The following is an 18,213-nucleotide window of genomic DNA, read 5'->3' on the forward strand; positions in this document are numbered from 1 at the left end:
TGCTATCCCTATACGGGGATGGGGGTACTCGGTATCCCTAAAACAGGTTAGGGGCACTTGGAATCCCTATACTCGGTTGAGTTCCCTGTTATCCCCATACCGGCCTCAGGACTCCGGTTATTCCCATAACGGGCTGGGGTCTGGTGTAGTTATTTCTATACTGGGCTATGAACCCAGGGTATTGCCATACAAGTCTGAGGTTCCAGGTTCTTCCTGCACGGGGCTGGGGACCCCTGCTATGCCTGTACCAGCCTAGGGTCCCCCATTATCCTTCTACTGGTCTGGGGTTCCCTGTTATCCCTACATGGAGCTGGGACTCCCTGCCATTATTCCCACACCAGGCTGAGGTCCCAGCTGATTCCCATACTGGAGTGGTGCTCCCATATTATCCCAATACCGGACTGGGGTTCCTGATTATCCTTTTACTGGTCTGGGGTCCCCCGTTACCTGTCTGGGACCCTCCATTAGCCCGATACTGCTCTGAGCTCCACACTTAATCCTATAGCAGAGATGGGGACCGGTTTATCCCTGTACGGACCAGGATGCTCAGGGCCCTGCGTGCCCCACCCAGGGGTGCGCGCCCCTCCACACCGAGGCAGACACCAGGAGCCCCAATCCAGAGCTGGTACCCAGGACTTTATGCGCCCCATACAGACATGGACCCCTCGGGGTGACACACAGAGCCCCCGACATCAAGTGGGACCCCCGGCGTTCCGTGTCCCCTTTCAGCATCCAGACCCCCGGCGGCTCCAACCCCGGGGACAGCGACACCCCGTCCCCGGGCTGGCGGCCGGCGCGAGGTCCCGGGGGCCGGGGGGGGGTCCCCGGGCTGGCTCGGCCCCCGGGGGTTACTGCTTGTCGATGGCGCCTTGCTCGGCCGCGCTGTCGCGGGGCGCGGGCGGCTGCAGCCACGGCGTCTCCCGCAGCACGAACCAGCAGTTCCCGGCCCACAGCAGGAAGTTGAGGAACCCGAAGAGCTGCAGGAGAGGAAAGGGGAAGAGGGGAGAGGACAGAGAAGAAGGGAGAAGGTCCCACAGGGCACGCTTGGGGGAGCGTAGCATCAGTACCGAGCACACCGTGTGCACCCCGTGAGCTCCGAGCACCCCATGTACCCCAAGTACCCTGGTACCGTGTGTGCCCTATACACCCCATACACCCCATACACCCCAAACACCCCACACATTCCTTACACCCCAAGTACCCCGTACATTGTGTGTGCCCTATACACCCCATACACCCCACACATTCCCTACACCCCAAGTACCCTGTACATTGTGTGTGCCCTATACACCCCATATTTTCCATACATTCCATACACTCCATGCATTGTGTGTCCCATTCCCCCCACACACCACACACATGCCATAATTCCTGTACATCCCATGCACCCCACTGCACTCCAGGCACCCCATGTGCCCCATATTACCCATGTGTAACCCACGTCCTGTGCCCCATATGCACCCCATACTTCCCATGCACCCCAGGAACCCCAGGCACGTTATGTACCCTATGTGCCCCACATGTGCCATGCAACCTGTGCACCCCATGGACCCTACATGCCCCATATGCCTCATGCACCCACGTGCCAGATTCACCTCACGCACCTCACTTCACCCCACTTCACCCCATATACCTCATGCACCCCACATGCCCTTTGCCTCCATGCACATCATGCACCCCACACACCCCAAACACCAACAACCACCCCATCCTGGGAGCCCCTGAATGGGGGGTGCAGGGTGGATCCCACATCCCGTGGGACCAAGGCAGCTGGCTGTGGGATGTTTTCACCCTCATTTCCATGAGCGTGCCCATATTTTCATCTGCATGTCCACCTTCCCACTGCCCTCTCCTGGCTGAGCTGAGGAACCTGGCACACAAGGACGTGAGTGTGCGAGCGCTGTGTTCACCTGTGTGTGTGCCCGTGTGTGCTCACACATCTGCGTGTGCTGTCCCATGTGTGTGTGCACTGCTGTGCCTCCACAGGCACAAGTTTGCAGCCTGTGGGTTGCACACACTGCTCAGCTCTGCTTGAACCCCCTACACTGTGCTCTCGATATAAAAATGACACGGATTTGGCTGTGTGTGTGCCCAAGTGAGTGCCCAAGTGTGTGCCCCCGTGGCCCTCACCACTGAGATGTTTGCCAGCCCCATGGCTGGCGTGGTGCCGGCGTTGCAGACCACCCCATCGCCCTGGCAGACCCCCATGGCAGCGATGAGGGTGGAGGGGCGCGTGGCCGCCTTCACGTCGCTCAGCCCCTTGCCCCACGCCGCCGCTGCCACCAGCCAGAAGAAGGCAAAGCAGACGGTGACGCAGAAATCCTGCCAGGATGAGAGACTGGGATCAGCTGCCATCCTGGCATGGCGCTGGATTCACGTGTCCCGGGGGATGAGCCTGCCTTACTGTGAAGGGCAGCTTCGTGTTTTCGGTGTACAGGGAATGGAAGCGGAGGTAGAGCACCAGAGCCGCCATGGAGTAGAGGAAGGAGAAGACCCCCAGGGTCACAAAAAACTCAGCGGGAGCGGAGAAATCACCAACGAGGTACAGGGTGCGGGCTTCTGATTCATCCTCACAATTCGGCATCCCAAAGGGAATCTGGTATAACCTGGGATAGAGGGAGGGGGGTGTCAGGGGATGGAGGAGATGGTGGGGGTAGGTGGTATAACCACGCTGGGTTGGTCCCCTGGGAAGGGAGATGATGACAGGAATGGCTACAATAACCAGGCTGGGGTGGTCCCCCCAGAATGGGAGGGATGGATGAAATAGAAGTGCTGGGGTGGTCCCCTGGGAATGGAAGGTTTGATGGGGATGGCTAGAATAACCAGGCTGGGGTGGTCCCCTGGAATGGAGGGCACAGATCCACTGCCATAACCTGGATTCTTTTCCAGGGTCTAATGCCCTGGCAGGGGGCCAGTGGCAGAGGAAAGGGGTTAGAACTGGGACACTCATCTGGCCCAACTCCCATCATTGCCTTCCCAGATAAATCAGGATTCCCCTGGTCTTCCCTGAGTACTGAGGATTCCCCTCCTTCCCCACCCCGCTCTTCCGTGACTGACAAGAATCCCCAGGATGGTGTCAGGAACTGAAGGCAGGGGATGTGTCACGGAGCCAGGGTGTGGATGGTCCCCAGCTAAACACGACACCACAGGGACCATGGCTGCGGTCCCATGGAGGTCCTGCCAGCAGGAAGGGAGTCTAACCCCAGCCCAGCACCCCCAGCCTGTCTGGGGCAGTCCTGGGGGGGGTCAGGGCTCAGCAGCCCCTCACCTGAAGGGGTACCCGAACTGGATGCTGATGGCTGTCATCGCTCCGCTGTCACATTTCACTGTGGCTCCGGTCTCACCGCTGAAGGAGCCGCAGGAGCCGAAGGCAAAGATGGCAAAGAGCTACAGGAGAGGGCAAATGGGTCCGGGGGGGTTGAGGCCCTGGGGAGGCCCCTTTCACCCTTGGGGGGTGGGTTGTATTCCCTGGCACTGAGTAATGGGCAAGCTGCCACCCCCCCAGACGCTGGCCTCGGGCGCCTCCCTCCAACACTGGGATTCTACTGGCACTGGGATTTGAGGATGGGGGTCGTGTTTGGGGGGCTGGGCACACCAAGGCCAAACCCACCCCAACTCCCCCTTAATTTTGGGCAGGGTGAGTGCCAGAGTGGGTTTCCAGACTGCTGGGAGCATCCCCGTGGTGGGACCCCCAGAGTCGTTCCCTCCCCAGGAGCCAGCCACTGCCCTCCTTTGCGTTGGAGTCACACTGCCCTCATCTCTTGGATGAGGGTGCCGGGAAAAGACCATTCTCCAAGTGTTTTCCCACAAATCCTCCTGGCTGAGCTCCCAGCTTCCCGGGTGAAATGGAGAATTGAAGCCGCCGGGCCTGATGCTGCGGGGATGGGCGGCCCCATGTGTGGCACTAAGGGTTTAAGCAGGAGTGTCGGTGGATCCTCCGGGGATTTTCTCCTCGTTTTTGTTTTTGGGCTGTCTTTGCATGTAGGGTCTGATCCCATATGATGGCCTCAATGGCACGGGGAGCCCAGAGCCTCTGTGGGTGGGATTATGCAAACCAAAGAGCTGTAGGATTGGGGGAAAGCCCCTCAATCTGGCTCTGCCCTGTGGGAGATGCCCAAAGAGGGATGAGTCCCTCCTATACCTCAGTTTCCCCCGGGAGCCCCCTGGTCCTGGCAAGGCTGAGCTGCAGAAATGCCACCCTGAAATCCAATCTCACAGGGAGCCATTCATGGCATGGCCAGTTCAGGACAGAGCCGCAGGCACTTGGCTCCCCCCCTGTCCCCAGGGTCCCCCTTCCTGGGGCTCACCGACCCTCAGTCCCTCTCCCCACCCACCCACCCACCCACCCAGTGCCCCCTGAGCCCGTGGGAATGGTGGGGACCTGGCACCCCGATGTCACTGTCCCCTCTGGCATGGCTGGGCACAGCCACCTGCTCAAGGTCACCGGGGAGTCCCGGGGAGGGGCTCGTGGCCTGAACCGTCCGTGTGGCCCTGCTCCCCTCCTCCCCCGGAGCCCCCAAAATGAAGTCTCCACTCCCGCTGCTGATGGGGTGCAGGAAGCTCCGGAGGGGTGGGGGGCTCTGGGATTCCTCCATTCTGGGGGGGCCTTCGAGAAAGCAATGGAACACCCCAAATCTAGGGGCACCCAGGTCCTTGGGGAGCAGCCCCCAGCAGTTCTGGGGAAGGGGCGGTGACCGGGGGTCCGGGATCAAGCCCGGGATAGGGGGACACAGCGGGGGTCACTCACCCATTCCAGCACCTTGATGAAGCCCAGGGGCTCCTGGAGGCGGCCCCAGCGCAGCCCACGAAGGACACGGTCCTGCAGGAGACAGTGGTGGGAGCCAGGGAGCATCGGGACAGCACCGGGACGGCACCGGGACGGCACCGGGATCCGCTCCGGAGAGCCAGGGGGGCTGCACCGGGGGAGCGGGGGGCTGCACCGGGGGTACTCCGGGCTGCCACAACGGGATTGCCCCGGGCAGGGGCGGGGGATGAGGGGGCTGCGAAGGGACCTGCTCCGAGCTGGGGGTTACCTCGGTGGAGAGGAACCTACCCCGGGAAACCGGGGGGACTGTACCGGGGGCTGCCCCGGAGAACCGGAGGGGCCGTGTGGCAGCGGCCGCACCGGGATCGCCCTGGGCAGAGGGTCGCCCTGGGGACCGGGCATCGGCCACGGCACCAGAACAGCGGAGGGCTGCACCGCGACACGGGGACGCTGCACCGGAGGGAGCACCGGCAGCTGCCACGGGACACTGTGGGCTTCTCCGGAGGTCGGCACTGGAACACCGTGGACTCCTCCGGGGATCGGCTCCGGGACACCGGGGGGACACCGGGAGTTGCCCCGGGCAACAGTGGCGGGGCACCAAGGGGCTGCACCGGGAGCGTGCCGCGGTCACCGGGAGGGGGGACGCACCGGAGCCCTACCTGGAGCCGGGGCGCTTTATCACCGGCCGCGGGGGCGCCGGGCTCCGACATGGCCGGGCCGGGGGCGGTCGGTGCTGCCTCCGCCGCCCGCTGGGACGGCTCCGCTGGCGGAGCCGCCACCAGGCACCCCCACCGCCCCCGGGGCGGGCAGCACCGCCCCGCCCCCGGCAGCGCCCCTGGGCCGGCCCCGGGCCCCCCGGGCCAGCCCCCCGCCCCGGTCCGCCCCCAGCCCCTCCGGCCAGCGCGGGACGAGCAGCACCCCCGGGGGGCTCCGTCCGTCCGCGGGCTCCTCCGATCCCCCGGTAGTCGGGAGCGCTGGAGCGAGGCGGGAAGCCCTCGGGGGGCCGCTAGCGGGGCCGGCAAGGAGGCTGACGGCGTCGCACCGTGTGCTGAGCGTTGGGGTGCCGGTACCGCCCCGGGGGACCCAGGGGCAGACACCCCCTCCCGGTATCTCCTCCCGGTATTCCCTTCCCGACACCGCCTCCCGAAGCTTCTTCCGGGTGCCCCCTTCTCGGTATCCCACCCCTGGTACCGCTTCCTCGATCCCCCTTCCCGGTCCCCCCATCCCGAGTCCCCATTCCCGGGAACCCCTCCCGGTGCCGCTCGGTGCCCGCCCGCAGGCCCCGCCCCCTGCGGCTCCGCTCCCGCCCCGGCAGCTCAGCCCCGCCCACCGACCACGCCCCCGACCACGCCCCGACCACGCCCCGACCACGCCCCCGACCACGCCCCCGACCACGCCCCAGCTCAGCCTCACTCTGGCCACGCCCCCAGCTCATGCCCCGCCCACTCCGCTCAGACCGCGCCTTCCCGCCCCTCCCCAGCGCTGTGGCCACGCCCCTCGCACGTTGGCCACGCCCCCAAACTTGGCCACGCCCATCTCAGGCTCCCTCCAATCACCGCCCCGCCCCTCCCCTGTGCGCTGGTCCCGCCCTCCCCGCCCTGCCATTGGTCGAGCCGCAGGGCCGCTGCCCAATGGGAGGGCGGCGCGGGCGGAAGTGCTGCTGGGGGCCGGAAGCGGCGTTGCAGCCCCCGGTGAGACCGCGGCGCTCCCGCTGCCCCTGGAACCCCCGAGCGCCCCCGGTACCTCCGGAGCCCCCGGGATCCCCCGGAACCACCCGGCCCCACCGCCGCCATGTTCCTCACGCGCTCCGAGTACGACCGGTGAGTGCCCGCCCGCGCCGGCGGCTGAGTCACGGGCCTATGCCCGGCATGGCCCGGCCGGTGCAGGGCGCCCCGACCGGCGCCTCCCGCACCGGGATCGCACCGGGAGCTGCCGGGACACCGCAGCGCTGCTGGGGCCTGCCACGGGGCCGGGGGCTGCCAGGAGGGGACGGGCCGAGGGCGGGGGAAGCTCGTGAGCCCTTGGTTGGTGTGTGGGGTGGGATGGGATCCATGGGATGGGATCCATGGGATGGGATGGGATGGGATCCATGGGATGGGATCCATGGGATGGGATGGGATGGGATGGGATGGGATGGGATCGGATCCATGGGATGGGATGGGATCCATGGCATGGGATGGGATGGGATCCATGGGATGGGATGGGATCCATGGGGTGGGATCCATGGGATGGGATCCATGGGATGGGATGGGATGGGATCCGTGGGATGGGATCCATGGGATGGGATGGGATCCATGGGATGGGATGGGATCCATGGGATGGGATGGGATGGGATCCATGGGATGGGATCCATGGGATGGGATGGGATCCATGGGGTGGGATGGGATGGGATCCATGGGATGGGATCCATGGGATGGGATCCATGGGATGGGATGGGATATCCAGGGAAAGGAGCGTGTCCAGGGAAGGGAATGGAGCTGGGGAAGGGTCTGGAGCCCCAGGAGAAGCTGAGGGAGCTGGAAAGGGGCTCAGCCTGGAGCAAAGGAGGCTCAGGGGGCCCTTGTGGCTCTGCACAAGTCCCTGGCAGGAGGGGACAGCCGGGGGGGTCGGGCTCTGCTGCCAGGGAACAGGGACAGGAGGAGAGGGAACGGCCTCAGGCTGGCCCATGGATGTTTAGTTTTGGATATTGGGATTTTTTTCCATGGAAAGCTAAGGCACACGGGCTTCCTAAGGCAGTGGTGGAGTCCTCAATGCTGGAAGGGCTCAGGAAACACGTGGATGTGGCACTTGGGGAGGGGGCTCAGCGGTGGCCTTGGCAGTGCTGGGGGAAAGGTTGGATTCCATGATCTCAGAGGGCTTTTCCAGCCTCCAGGACTCCATGATTCCATGGCAAAACAAGACCTTTCTGGCTCCTGGTGCACCCTGTGGATTCTGAAGGCTTCCAGCAGCCACGGTGTGCTGGGACATCCCAGCTGCTTCTCCCCTTGGCTTTCCTGGTGTTCCTGTCCATGAACATCCTGAAGCCAGACCCTGTGGGTGGCCTGTGCTGAGGGGGACACGTCCCTGCTGCCCCACCTGTGCCCAGGGGGCTTCACCCTCGAGCAAAGGCTCTCATCCCGTTGGTTTCCTGCCCTTCTCACTCTCCTGTGTTGTCCTTGCAGGGGTGTGAACACGTTCTCTCCAGAGGGGAGGCTCTTCCAGGTGGAATATGCCATCGAGGCCATAAAGGTACTTTTAAAAAGTTTCCAAGCTGTGACATCTGGGGCTCCTTCAAGCCTCAGGTGTGAATTGCTCAGGACTAATCCAGGCTGTGTCTGTTTCCTCCAGCCAAACACCCCACAGCTCTGCTCTCTTGTGGGTCATTAAGAACCAAAACCCAGCGATTTCCCCTGAAGTTCAGCAGAATGTTCCCTCCCCTGCCCTACCAAGTGATTTATCCCCAACCAAAATGCAATCCAAAGCTGTTCATCCCCAAATCAAACCTAAAACACTTCTTGGGTGGATTTAAATGTGGAGGTAATGAGCAAACCCACCTTTGCAGGGCCAACTGGCCTTTGGGGATTAAATATCCTTAAGTGATAAATGTCCTCCATTGATAAATATTCCTGTTTATTACATTGATATGGATATTGATAGACTGTGGGTGTTGATTGATAATAAGTTTGAATTTGGGAGAAACACATCAAGTGATGAAGGGAAAAAGCTCTGAGGTGTTTGGATTGAGGAGAAAGGTCCTGACTTCATCTTCTCTGGGTTACTTTAGCTCCTTGGAGCACTAAAAAGACAAATAAAGTAATAATGTAACAGAAAATGTAATACTATTATCAAGGACTTGGGAATTAAAGCTCCAGGAGGATGTTGGTGACCATGCTGACTTGGTAAATGAAAACAGAGAGCAGGGAGGTCTCCTGCTATAGCTGTGGCTGTAGGTGCAGCTCTGCAGGAAATCTTGGGGTTAAAATTAAACCCTTTGTTTGAGGTGGATGTTGGCAGTGAGCATTCCACATTGCAGCTGAGCCAGTTCTGCCAGGAAATCCCCTGGGGGGGAAAAGCTGCGAGTGCTGGGAGCAAGGTGGGACCCAGGCAGGGCTGGTGGGATCCAGGTGGGATCCAGGAAGAGGCTGGTGGGATCCAGGTGGGATCCAGGCAGGGCTGGTGGGATCCAGGAAGAGGCTGGTGGGATCCAGGTGGGACCCAGGCAGGGCTGGTGGGATCCAGGCAGGGCTGGTGGGATCCAGGCAGGGCTGGTGGGATCCAGGTGGGATCCAGGCAGGGGCTGGTGGGATCCAGGCAGGGCTGGTGGGATCCAGGCAGGGCTGGTGGCATCCAGGAAGAGGCTGGTGGGATCCAGGAAGAGGCTGGTGGGATCCAGGTGGGATCCAGGGAGGGCTGGTGGGATCCAGGTGGGACCCAGGCAGGGCTGGTGGGATCCAGGCAGGGCTGGTGGGATCCAGGTGGGATCCAGGCAGGGGCTGGTGGGATCAAGGCAGGGCTGGTGGGATCCAGGCAGGGGCTGGTGGGATCCATGTGGGAGCCAGGCAGGGCTGGTGGGATCCAGGTGGGACCCAGGCAGGGCTGGTGGGATCCAGGCAGGGCTGGTGGGTTCCAGGCAGGGGCTGGTGGGATTCCAGTGGATTCCAGGCAGGGGCTGGTGGGATCCAGGTGGGATCCCAGTGGGTTCCAGGCAGGGGCTGGTGGGATCCAGGTGGGATGAAGGTAATTGTTGGTGGGATCAAGGTTGGAATTGAGTTTAGGAGTTGGTGGGGTTAAGGTAAGACCAATGTGGGGGCTGGTGGGATGGAGGTTAGAGGCTGGTAAGATCCAGAAGAGCATTGGTAGGATCAAAGTAGGGGCTGTTGGGATCGTGGCATGGATTTGTGGGATCCAGGTAGAATCAAGGTGCAGTTGAGGTGGGATCCAGGCAGGACCTGATGGGATCAAGGTGGGATCCCAGTGGGATCAAGACAGGATCCAGACAAGGGCTGCCAGGAGCCCCTGAGATCTGTCCCTGTGCTTGTGGCCCTGGTGACACTGAGGTGTCCTGCAGTCCTGGGCTGGAGCTTGCTGCCTGGGACTCTGGGGACAACAGGAGCTTGTGGAAAGCCAAGTGCCCAAGCCAGAACTGCAGTGGGATTTGTGCTGATGTGGGAAATTCTCTCATCCTTTAAACTCTTTTTTCCCTCTGGTAGGGAATTCCCAGGGCCTTTTACATTCACCAGGCTCCACAAACTTCTGTTGCTTGAAAGATGAAGGATGTGCAGCAGCCCCACTGGGTTCTCATGGGAATCATGTGGATTTCACCTTCCCCATTTCCTACTTCAGGGAAAATGAAATTACCTTTAAAATCCACCGTGCAAAGCCAGGGTTTGTGTGTGGATGATGCAATTGAATCCAAACCAACACACCTGCAAATAAGTCAGAATTGGCATTGATATTTGTGAGAGCTGGAGCCTGTGTCGGTGTTTTGCAGCTTGGCTCCACAGCCATTGGGATCCAGACCTCAGAGGGAGTTTGCCTGGCTGTGGAAAAGAGGATCACATCTCCCCTCATGGAGCCCAGCAGCATTGAGAAGATTGTGGAGATCGACTCCCACATTGGTATGGAGGAGGGATTTGGTCCTGGGGGTCCCTCTGGATCAGAGCACCCTAAAACTGTGAATTATTTATGATAAGAGTCACTTGGGAAGTTGTGTTTTGGGATGAGCCCTCCCTGCAGGCAGTTCTGCCTGGAGCAGGACTGCTCTTCCCTCCCAGTGCACACCAGCTCCTGGTCACTGGTTTTCCAGGCTCCAAGCCAGCAGAATGCAGCTCCAGGAAGCACAAAGAGGCAGCTGAGGCACTGCCCCCTGCCTCAGTGACCTCCCTCATGAAAGCTCATCCCAAATTTAGCTCTGGGAGGGCAGGGAATTATGGTGGGCTTGACTGGGACCAGTTTCTCCAGGATCACTGATGCCACCCTGGAGCCACCCACGCTCACAATGTGGCCCACAATGGGCTCATGGCCAAGTATGTCACCCTGAAAAGCAAAAAAACCTCTAAAATTCCTGTGCTGCTGCTCCATGGGCATGGGAAGAGCTCCAAGAGTCCAGTTTCCTCCTCCCAGGAGCTTGTGATGCAGCTCCCTCTTCCCAGAGCAGAATCTGTGCTGGGGGCTCCTGCTGCATCTGCTGGCTGTGGGGCAGCCAGGGCCCCTTCCCAGCAGATTGTTCTGGAGCAAATCTGGAATTCCTGAGTTGGAAAAGCCCTCTAAGATCACTGAGTCCAGCCACACCAAGGCCACTGCTAATCCATGTCCTAAAGTGCCACATCCACATTTTTTGAACCCTTCCAGGGGTGGAGACTCCACCACTGTTCACAGGGGCAGCCTGTGCCAGGGCCTGACCACATTTTCCATGAAAAAATTTACCTGATACCTGACCTGAACCTCCCCTGGCACAGCTGGATGCCATTTACTCTCCTCCTGTCCCTGTTCCCTGGGAGCAGAGCCCAACTCCCCCCCACTCCTGGCAGGGACTTGTGCAGAGCCAGAAGGTTCCCCCTGAGCCTCCTTTGCTCCAGGCTGAGCCCCTTTCCAGCTCCCTCAGCTGCTCCTGGTGCTCCAGATCCTTCCCCAGCCCCATTCCCTTCTCTGGACACCCTCCAGCCCCTCACTGTCCTTCTTGAGAGAAACCCAAAGCTATTCCTGGGATTCCAGCTGTGGCCTCAGCAGTGCCCAGCACATCGAGACAAATCTCTTCCCCACCTTCCCACTCAGGAACCAGCTTCTCCCTGCAGCCCTTTGTGATTTCTGTGAGCTTTGGGCAGTCTGGGGGAAAACACATCCCAAATAATGGGTGGAGTGACTCCTGATTCCCCTTTCCCATTCCAGGGTGTGCCATGAGTGGATTAATAGCTGATGCAAAGACTTTAATTGACAAGGCCAGAGTGGAGACCCAGGTAAGAGCTGACATCTCTGTCCTTAAATTAGCAGCACAAATCCCAGGAACTCCTTGGGAAAGGGAAGATCATTCCATCAAAGGAGCTGGTGGGAAGCTGGAGGCTCATTGGGAGTGTAGGGGTTGTCTGACTGCTTTGGCAAAATACTGGATGTATTGGTTTTCTTTTTAACCCCTTAAATTTCCTGGATGCCTCAGGTCCCAGATACAAATCTGTGCTGCAGCAAGGGGGTTTCCTGGGGTTTTCTCCTGCATATCAGCACTTTCCCACCCCCTGGAGAGCTGGGTAACACATTACTTCCAAACCAGATATTGAGATAAAGCCCTTCAGCCTTGCATTTCCCGACTGGCATCACAAGCCTTTTTCATCCCATTTCTTGTGGATTTTTGTACATCCCACTCTCCCTGATGCTCCCATGGGAGAACTGGCTATGCCCTGGGTTCCCTAGGGAGGTTATCCTTGTGTCCACACAGGGTCTCACTGCACCTCAGCCATGCAGGAGCATCATATTTTGGGAACATGGGGATAATGGGAATGTTTTGGGAACATGGGGATAATGGGAATGTTTTGGGAACATGAGGATAATGGGAATGTTTTGGGAACATGAGGATAATGGGAATGTTTTGGGAACATGGGGATAATGGGAATCTTTCTTTGGCTTTTCCTGCAGAATCACTGGTTCACCTACAACGAGACGATGACGGTGGAGAGTGTGACACAGGCTGTGTCTAACCTGGCCCTGCAGTTTGGGGAGGAAGATGCTGATCCAGGAGCCATGGTGGGATCCGAGGGGGATCAGGGGGTGCTGGGGAACCCCCCCTTTCCTTGCCCTTGTCTGACCCTTTCCTCCTTTCCCCCGCAGTCCCGCCCGTTCGGCGTCGCTCTGCTCTTCGGAGGAGTGGATGAGAAGGGACCCCAGCTGTGAGTTCTGCTCTCTTAATCCAGGGAAAAGACCAAACTGCCACTGTGAAATTCCCAGGCTGTTTTAACGACTCGATTCTGGGATTTTCCTTAAGCCAAACCCTTGGGGTTTATCCCATTATATCCCTGATATGTTTGTTAATCCTGTTAAACCCTTTCCAGAGCCCCTGCCTGCCTGTTTGGCATGGAAAAAACATCATATCTTCCCCAAAAATTTGCTTTTTTTATTAAAAATGTGGTTTTCTGGGGAGGAGGGAAGTGTTAAAGCTCCCCTGGTCTTGAGTGTATTCTTACCTTTCCCTAAAGGACCAGCAGAGCCACCAGTAACATAATCCATGTGACATTCCATGGGGAGGTGTTGGAGCAGCTGTAACCTGAACTCAGGGCTCCAAATGGCCCCACTGGAAGTGGGATAGGCTTGGCAGAGCCAGATCAGTCAGGTCTGCCTTCCAGCAGGGAAAACTTGATGAATGTATTAAAAAAAAAATTAAGATGGGAAATCCAAATGAAAATGATTCTCTGAGGAAGGAGAGCAGTGGCAGAGCGTGCAAAGCTGCCAGCCCAGGAGCTCTTGGGGATGAATCCCAGCTCCAGCTGTGCAGGGAGCTCTGGGGGTGTGGTGAGAGGGTCCTTGGGGTACCCCAGGGTGAGATGGGGTGCAGGTAGTCACCCCCTGTCCCCGCAGGTTCCACATGGATCCCTCGGGAACGTTCGTGCAGTGCGATGCCAGAGCCATCGGCTCCGCCTCAGAGGGAGCCCAGAGCTCCCTGCAGGAGGTTTACCACAAGGTAAGGGCTGCATTTGGGGTTGGGGGTCACATCTCCTGGGTCTGGGGTACTTTACCACCTACCAGGATCCCCTAATTCCCTCCCCAGGGAGGATTTAGGGCTGGAGAGGAGGTCCCTGAGCCACTCAGGGCAGGATCACTCCTTAGCAGTGCATCCTGTGAGTAGGTGCTGAGGATCTCCACAAGCAGAGCTGCTCCCAGCAGCTGCTCTCTGCCTCTCAGACAGTTAAGGCCATGTCAGGAATTCTCTTTAGATAAAAACTGAGCTCTGAGTGCTGCTGTGGGCATCAAGCTCCGTGTGGATACAGCTGGAAGCATCCTGAGCTCACACCAGCACCTTCACCTCACCAGGGAAGGGAGCAGCTTTTGTGCTGGAAATTCTGCTCATGTTTGATATTAAATAGTTTGGTTTTTTCCCCCCACAAGGAGGGAGTTGCCTGGTTTGGGTGGTAAGAAACCAAACCCTAATGAAAAGCAGAATTAGTGATGGTGGCTGGGAGGACTCATTTGTTCACCAGAATGCTCCAGATTACCCAAATTCTGGATTCCCCAGATTGTCAGCCATTTTTCAAATGAAGTTAGTGAAACACAGCTGTGCTACACATCCCTCTGGCTCTAGGGATTTATCAGATTAAATGCAGCACAGAGGCTTCTACCTAGAGGGAATCTGGATTTTTGATCTGAAACAGCCCCTCCTGTCCCAATCCCATCAGATTGATGTGCCCAAATTAACCATTTTTAAATCTCAGAAAGGCAGGATTTCACTGTCCCTGTGGATATCCCTGCTCCAGTCTCCCAGGGATGCTGCAGATCCCTTGATAAGCTGCTCCTTTGGCTGCCTGGCTCAAGGGATTTGGGAAAGGGGAGGGAGAGGGGCCACATCCTGAGCCTCCAGCAAGTAATCCATTTGTTTTCCAGTCCATGACGCTAAAGGAAGCCATCAAATCTTCCCTGGTCATCCTGAAACAGGTCATGGAGGAGAAACTAAATGCCACCAACATCGAGGTGAGTCCTCCTGGAGTCAGGATTGCCCCTGGAGCGAGGAATGGAGCAGCTCAGGGCTTTCTGCTGCAGATGTTCCTGCCCTTTTCATCATATCCTGTGGGGCATTGTGGAAAAGCCACTTTCCCTTGCACAGGTACAGAGTCTGCTCTGTTTTCATGGCTAACCTGTATGAGCAGAAGGGATTCTCTGACCTTCTCCAGTCAGCAGAAGCCAACACACCACCCAGACTGCTTGTTCTTCCCCTGGATCCAGCCATTCTTTTTTGCTTTGCTGCTTGTAATATTAGAGGGATTGAAAACTACCCAGCTCCTGGGCTGCTATATTAGTCCTGGAGCAGCGCCAAAAATCCCATGGACAGTGGGAGCAGCAAGGATCCTCTGGGAATGGCTGTGCCCCTGGAACCCTGGGGCAGGCAGTACCCACAGACCTGGGGATGCTTGGCCCCCCAAACCTGTTCCATGGGCTGGTTTTTGGGTGGGAAAGTACAAACCCTGTGCACTGGGTGGGGTAACTGGGGGATGAGAGGCTGGGCTGGTGTATAGAGTTTGTTTCTATTTTGGGTGGGTTATGAGACACCAGACCTTTCCAAAGTGTGGCATTCCAGCTCCTGAACTGCTCTCTTCTCCCATTCCTTCCCTCTGAGTGCTGGGAAACCTTTCCCCAAACAGCCCCAAGGTATTCACCCCATTTTTGTATTAAATGTTGCTGTGGGGAACCATTCCTTGTGGGATTAACCAACCTCCTATGGAGGGGAAGGCCAACAGCACAGGAAAACTTGAACACTCTGTCCCAAAATCATTCTGTGGGGCTGGAATCTCCTTCCCAGGTGCTCTTCCAGCCCTTAGCCATACGTTTTTTCCTGGTACAGTGCAGGCAGAGGAATGTGTACAGTATCCTGATGTCATGTCCCTGTTTAACAGGGCTTAACTGTGCTTGGCACGGCCCTGGAGTGGGGTGGAATCGTGCTGGGGGGAAGGAGAGCAGGAATGTGCTGAGGATTAAAAGGTTTCTATTGACTCAAGTCACCCCATGGCTGAAAATCTGCCACCTGAAGAGCTCTTTGCTTCCTAGAAGTATGTGCCTCTCCCATTTCTTGGCTCCAGCCACTCTGCTGTGGCATTTTCCATCTAGGAACAAAGAGAAGAGGGGAAGTGTGGTTGTGGAAGAGTTAAATCCATTGATAGTGAAGATCAGGAGCCTGAAAGAACTCCATGATTTTAGATTAATGATTTCCCTGTGAAGCTTTGGTAGGGAGAATATGAGGGACAGTGTGGAAAAGCAAAGGAATTGGTGTCTCTGCTGGTTTGGGTGTGTATAAAGGTTTTTTTTTTTGGTATTTAGAGCTGGTTTTGGTGCATAAATTTGGGTCTTGTTGAGTTTGGCTGGGCCCAGGATCAGTCCAGTCCCTACACAGGTGGTTTGGTGCCCAGAGCAGCTGTGGCTGCCCCATCCCTGGCAGTGTCCAAAGCCAGGTTGGACGGGGCTTGGAGCACCCTGGGACAGTGGGAGGTGTCCCTGCCATGGCAGGGGTGGGACTGGGTGAGCTTAAGGTCCCTTCCAACCCAAACCACTCCAGGATTTGAGGGGCCTCAAGTGGCATCTCTGTCTTGTCTGAGAGTTCTGGGTGAAACCTGGGCTGCCAGGAGCTCTCAGGCTGAGCCTTGGATGTTTCCACTTGGAAAATCCTGCCCCTGGATCAGGTCCTTCCCCTTGGGATGGTGAATGGGGGGGGTTTGTGAGAAGTCACCTCAGAAGAGCTCTGGGATCTGCTGGGATGCTGTTCCTGCTGTTCCTGCAGCTTTTTTGGTTGCATCCAAACATTTTGATCCTTGGAGAATCCAACCAGTGCCTGAGTTCAGAAGCCTCCCAGCCCTCCCCTGCCCCCTCCCATCCCTCCCCTGCCCCCTCCCATCCCTCCCCTGCCCCCTCCCATCCCTCCCCTGCCCCGTCCCAGCCTTCCCCTGCCCCCTCCCATCCCTCCCCTGCCCCCTCCCATCCCTCCCCTGCCCCCTCCCATCCCTCTCCTGCCCCATCCCATCCCTCTCCTGCCCCATCCCAGCCTTCTCCTGCCCCCTCCCATCCCTCCCCTGCCCCCTCCCATCCCTCCCCTGCCCCCTCCCATCCCTCCCCTGCCCCATCCCAGCCCTCCCCTGCCCCATCCCAGCCCTCTCCTGCCCCCTCCCAGCCCTCTCCTGCCCCCTCCCAGGCTGTTACAGGATACCCCAGCCCATTCCAGGGCATCCCAACTCTCTCTGGAGCCTTGGCATTCCCACTGACACAGCTGTCCCTGGTTTGGGCTCCCATCACTGAGCCAGGTGTGAATATTTCTGCTCACGTTTCTCTTCCAGGCTTGGCATTCAAGTTTCCCTCATCCTTGGTGCTGCCTCTGGAATGTTTTGGCTCTCTGCCCTGACACTGTGTTGTCCCTGTCCCTGTTTTCCTTAGAGATCTGTGCCTCAGTTTCCCTGAGCCAACCCTGAGTCCCCTCAGCTCCCAGACAGGCCAGGATTTGTCCACTTGGTTCCTCGGGGAGAAGAATCCTTTGGAGAGGCAGGAATTCTCTCCTGGGAGGTTTTGATGGCTTTTCCCCCATCAAGTGGGAGCAGTGCCTGCCTGTTCCCACTGAAATTCCCTGCTGCTGCTCCTCTGAGGAGACTGAGTCAATTCAAAGCTATTTGTGCAGCAGGCAGCTATTTTAGGGAATCATGGAGCGTGTTCCAGGCTGGAATGATCCTGCTGGTCTGGCAGATCAGAAGAAGGAACAGCTGCTCCCTGCTTTCCTCAACCACACTTAACCCCTTGTTCCTTCTCTTCCAGCTTGCCACGGTGGAGCCTGGGATGAAATTCCACATGTACACAAAAGAGGAGCTCGAGGAGGTCATCAAGGATATTTGAAAAAAGAGGGAGAGACCCCCAAAAGCTCAAACCCCTTCCCCAACCAAAGGAACTGGTCCAGTTCACCCAGCTCCTGGGACTTCCCTCCCCACAGCACCTGAACCTGCTGCTCCTGCCAGCTCCAGAGGTTTTTTACTGTTTCTGGACAGAGCTGAGCTTTGCCTGAGGAGGGAATGAAATAAATAATTTTGTTACTCTAAATGTGCTCCTCAGCAGGGGGGGAAAGGTGGGAGGGCAAGGATTTGGAGCTAAAAGTGGGGTTGGATTGGGACAGCAGCTGTGCCAAGGGCACTGCCAGCTCTGCTGCAGCAGCGAGTCTCCCTCTCGTGGTGCTGTCCATGGGGAAATCCAGGTGTCATTCCACACTTCCTTTTAAAAAATGAGAGTTTTTAATCTGTTCAGTGCATTCCTCCCTCCTTCTCCAGTGTTTTTTATCTGTAAAAAGAGTCCCTGGAGCTTCATTTCCTTCCCTGCAAAGAAATCTACAATCAGCTTTGGGATTTGTGTTTCCTTCTGGTAGGGCTTGGAAAAAAAATCCTTAAAAACTGATAGATCAGAGCCCACCAAGCAGAAACAGGGATAAGGGGCTGGGACAGCCCCTCACCACTAAAATCCTGCAGCTACCACTGAGTTTTGATAGCTAATTCTATTTTTTACCAGAAAATTCCTGCTTATCCCACTTAGATTTTTGTTCTCCAGCAAAAAATCTCTCTCTGTGTCCTCAAAACAGGGAATCAAAGATGTGTCTGATAAGGGAATAAATTAAGATTAAAAGAGTATTTTCCTATAAAATCATGGTTGTGGGGAAAGCCAGCTCTGCATCAGTCCTGGTGGCTCTGGGCTGTGCTTGGAAGGGCAGAGGCCTGGAAATCAAATGCCAGGATAAATGACAATTTGTAATGACA

The 18,213-nt window shown here is 57.7% G+C and overlaps 2 protein-coding genes across 2 annotated transcripts; one reads left to right on the forward strand and one right to left on the reverse strand.

The window, feature by feature from the left end:
* Positions 1-615: 615 nt before the first annotated feature.
* SYPL2 (synaptophysin like 2) lies at positions 616-5,578 on the reverse strand. Its single transcript, XM_058855816.1, has 6 exons — positions 5,425-5,578; positions 4,748-4,819; positions 3,269-3,387; positions 2,405-2,606; positions 2,131-2,322; positions 616-977 (listed from the first exon to the last, which is right to left on the reverse strand). The coding sequence occupies exons 1-6, from the start codon at positions 5,473-5,475 to the stop codon at positions 849-851; spliced, it is 765 nt and encodes a 254-aa protein (XP_058711799.1). The 5' UTR covers positions 5,476-5,578; the 3' UTR covers positions 616-848.
* An 834-nt stretch (positions 5,579-6,412) lies between these two features.
* PSMA5 (proteasome 20S subunit alpha 5) lies at positions 6,413-17,509 on the forward strand. Its single transcript, XM_058855817.1, has 9 exons — positions 6,413-6,585; positions 7,927-7,993; positions 10,236-10,362; positions 11,633-11,700; positions 12,371-12,478; positions 12,563-12,621; positions 13,307-13,409; positions 14,327-14,413; positions 17,231-17,509. Exons 1-9 carry the CDS (start codon positions 6,557-6,559, stop codon positions 17,306-17,308), a joined length of 726 nt encoding a protein of 241 aa, XP_058711800.1. The 5' UTR covers positions 6,413-6,556; the 3' UTR covers positions 17,309-17,509.
* The last annotated feature ends 704 nt before the right edge of the window (positions 17,510-18,213 follow it).

Source organism: Poecile atricapillus, chromosome 23, assembly GCF_030490865.1.
Source record: "Poecile atricapillus isolate bPoeAtr1 chromosome 23, bPoeAtr1.hap1, whole genome shotgun sequence".
In the NCBI taxonomy this organism is placed as follows: Eukaryota; Metazoa; Chordata; class Aves; order Passeriformes; family Paridae; genus Poecile; species Poecile atricapillus.

Excerpts from the sequence above, each read along its gene's own strand:
- SYPL2 (XM_058855816.1), bottom strand. The coding sequence starts at position 5,475 with ATGTCGGAGCCCGGCGCCCCCGCGGCCGGTGATAAAGCGCCCCGGCTC. Across the intron at positions 4,820-5,424 it reads ATAAAGCGCCCCGGCTCCAG|GACCGTGTCCTTCGTGGGCT; the intron begins GTAGGGCTCCGG and ends TGTCTCCTGCAG. Across the intron at positions 2,607-3,268 it reads CAGTTCGGGTACCCCTTCAG|GTTATACCAGATTCCCTTTG; the intron begins GTGAGGGGCTGC and ends CCTCTATCCCAG.
- PSMA5 (XM_058855817.1), top strand. The coding sequence starts at position 6,557 with ATGTTCCTCACGCGCTCCGAGTACGACCG. Across the intron at positions 12,622-13,306 it reads GATGAGAAGGGACCCCAGCT|GTTCCACATGGATCCCTCGG; the intron begins GTGAGTTCTGCT and ends CTGTCCCCGCAG. Across the intron at positions 13,410-14,326 it reads TGCAGGAGGTTTACCACAAG|TCCATGACGCTAAAGGAAGC; the intron begins GTAAGGGCTGCA and ends TTTGTTTTCCAG.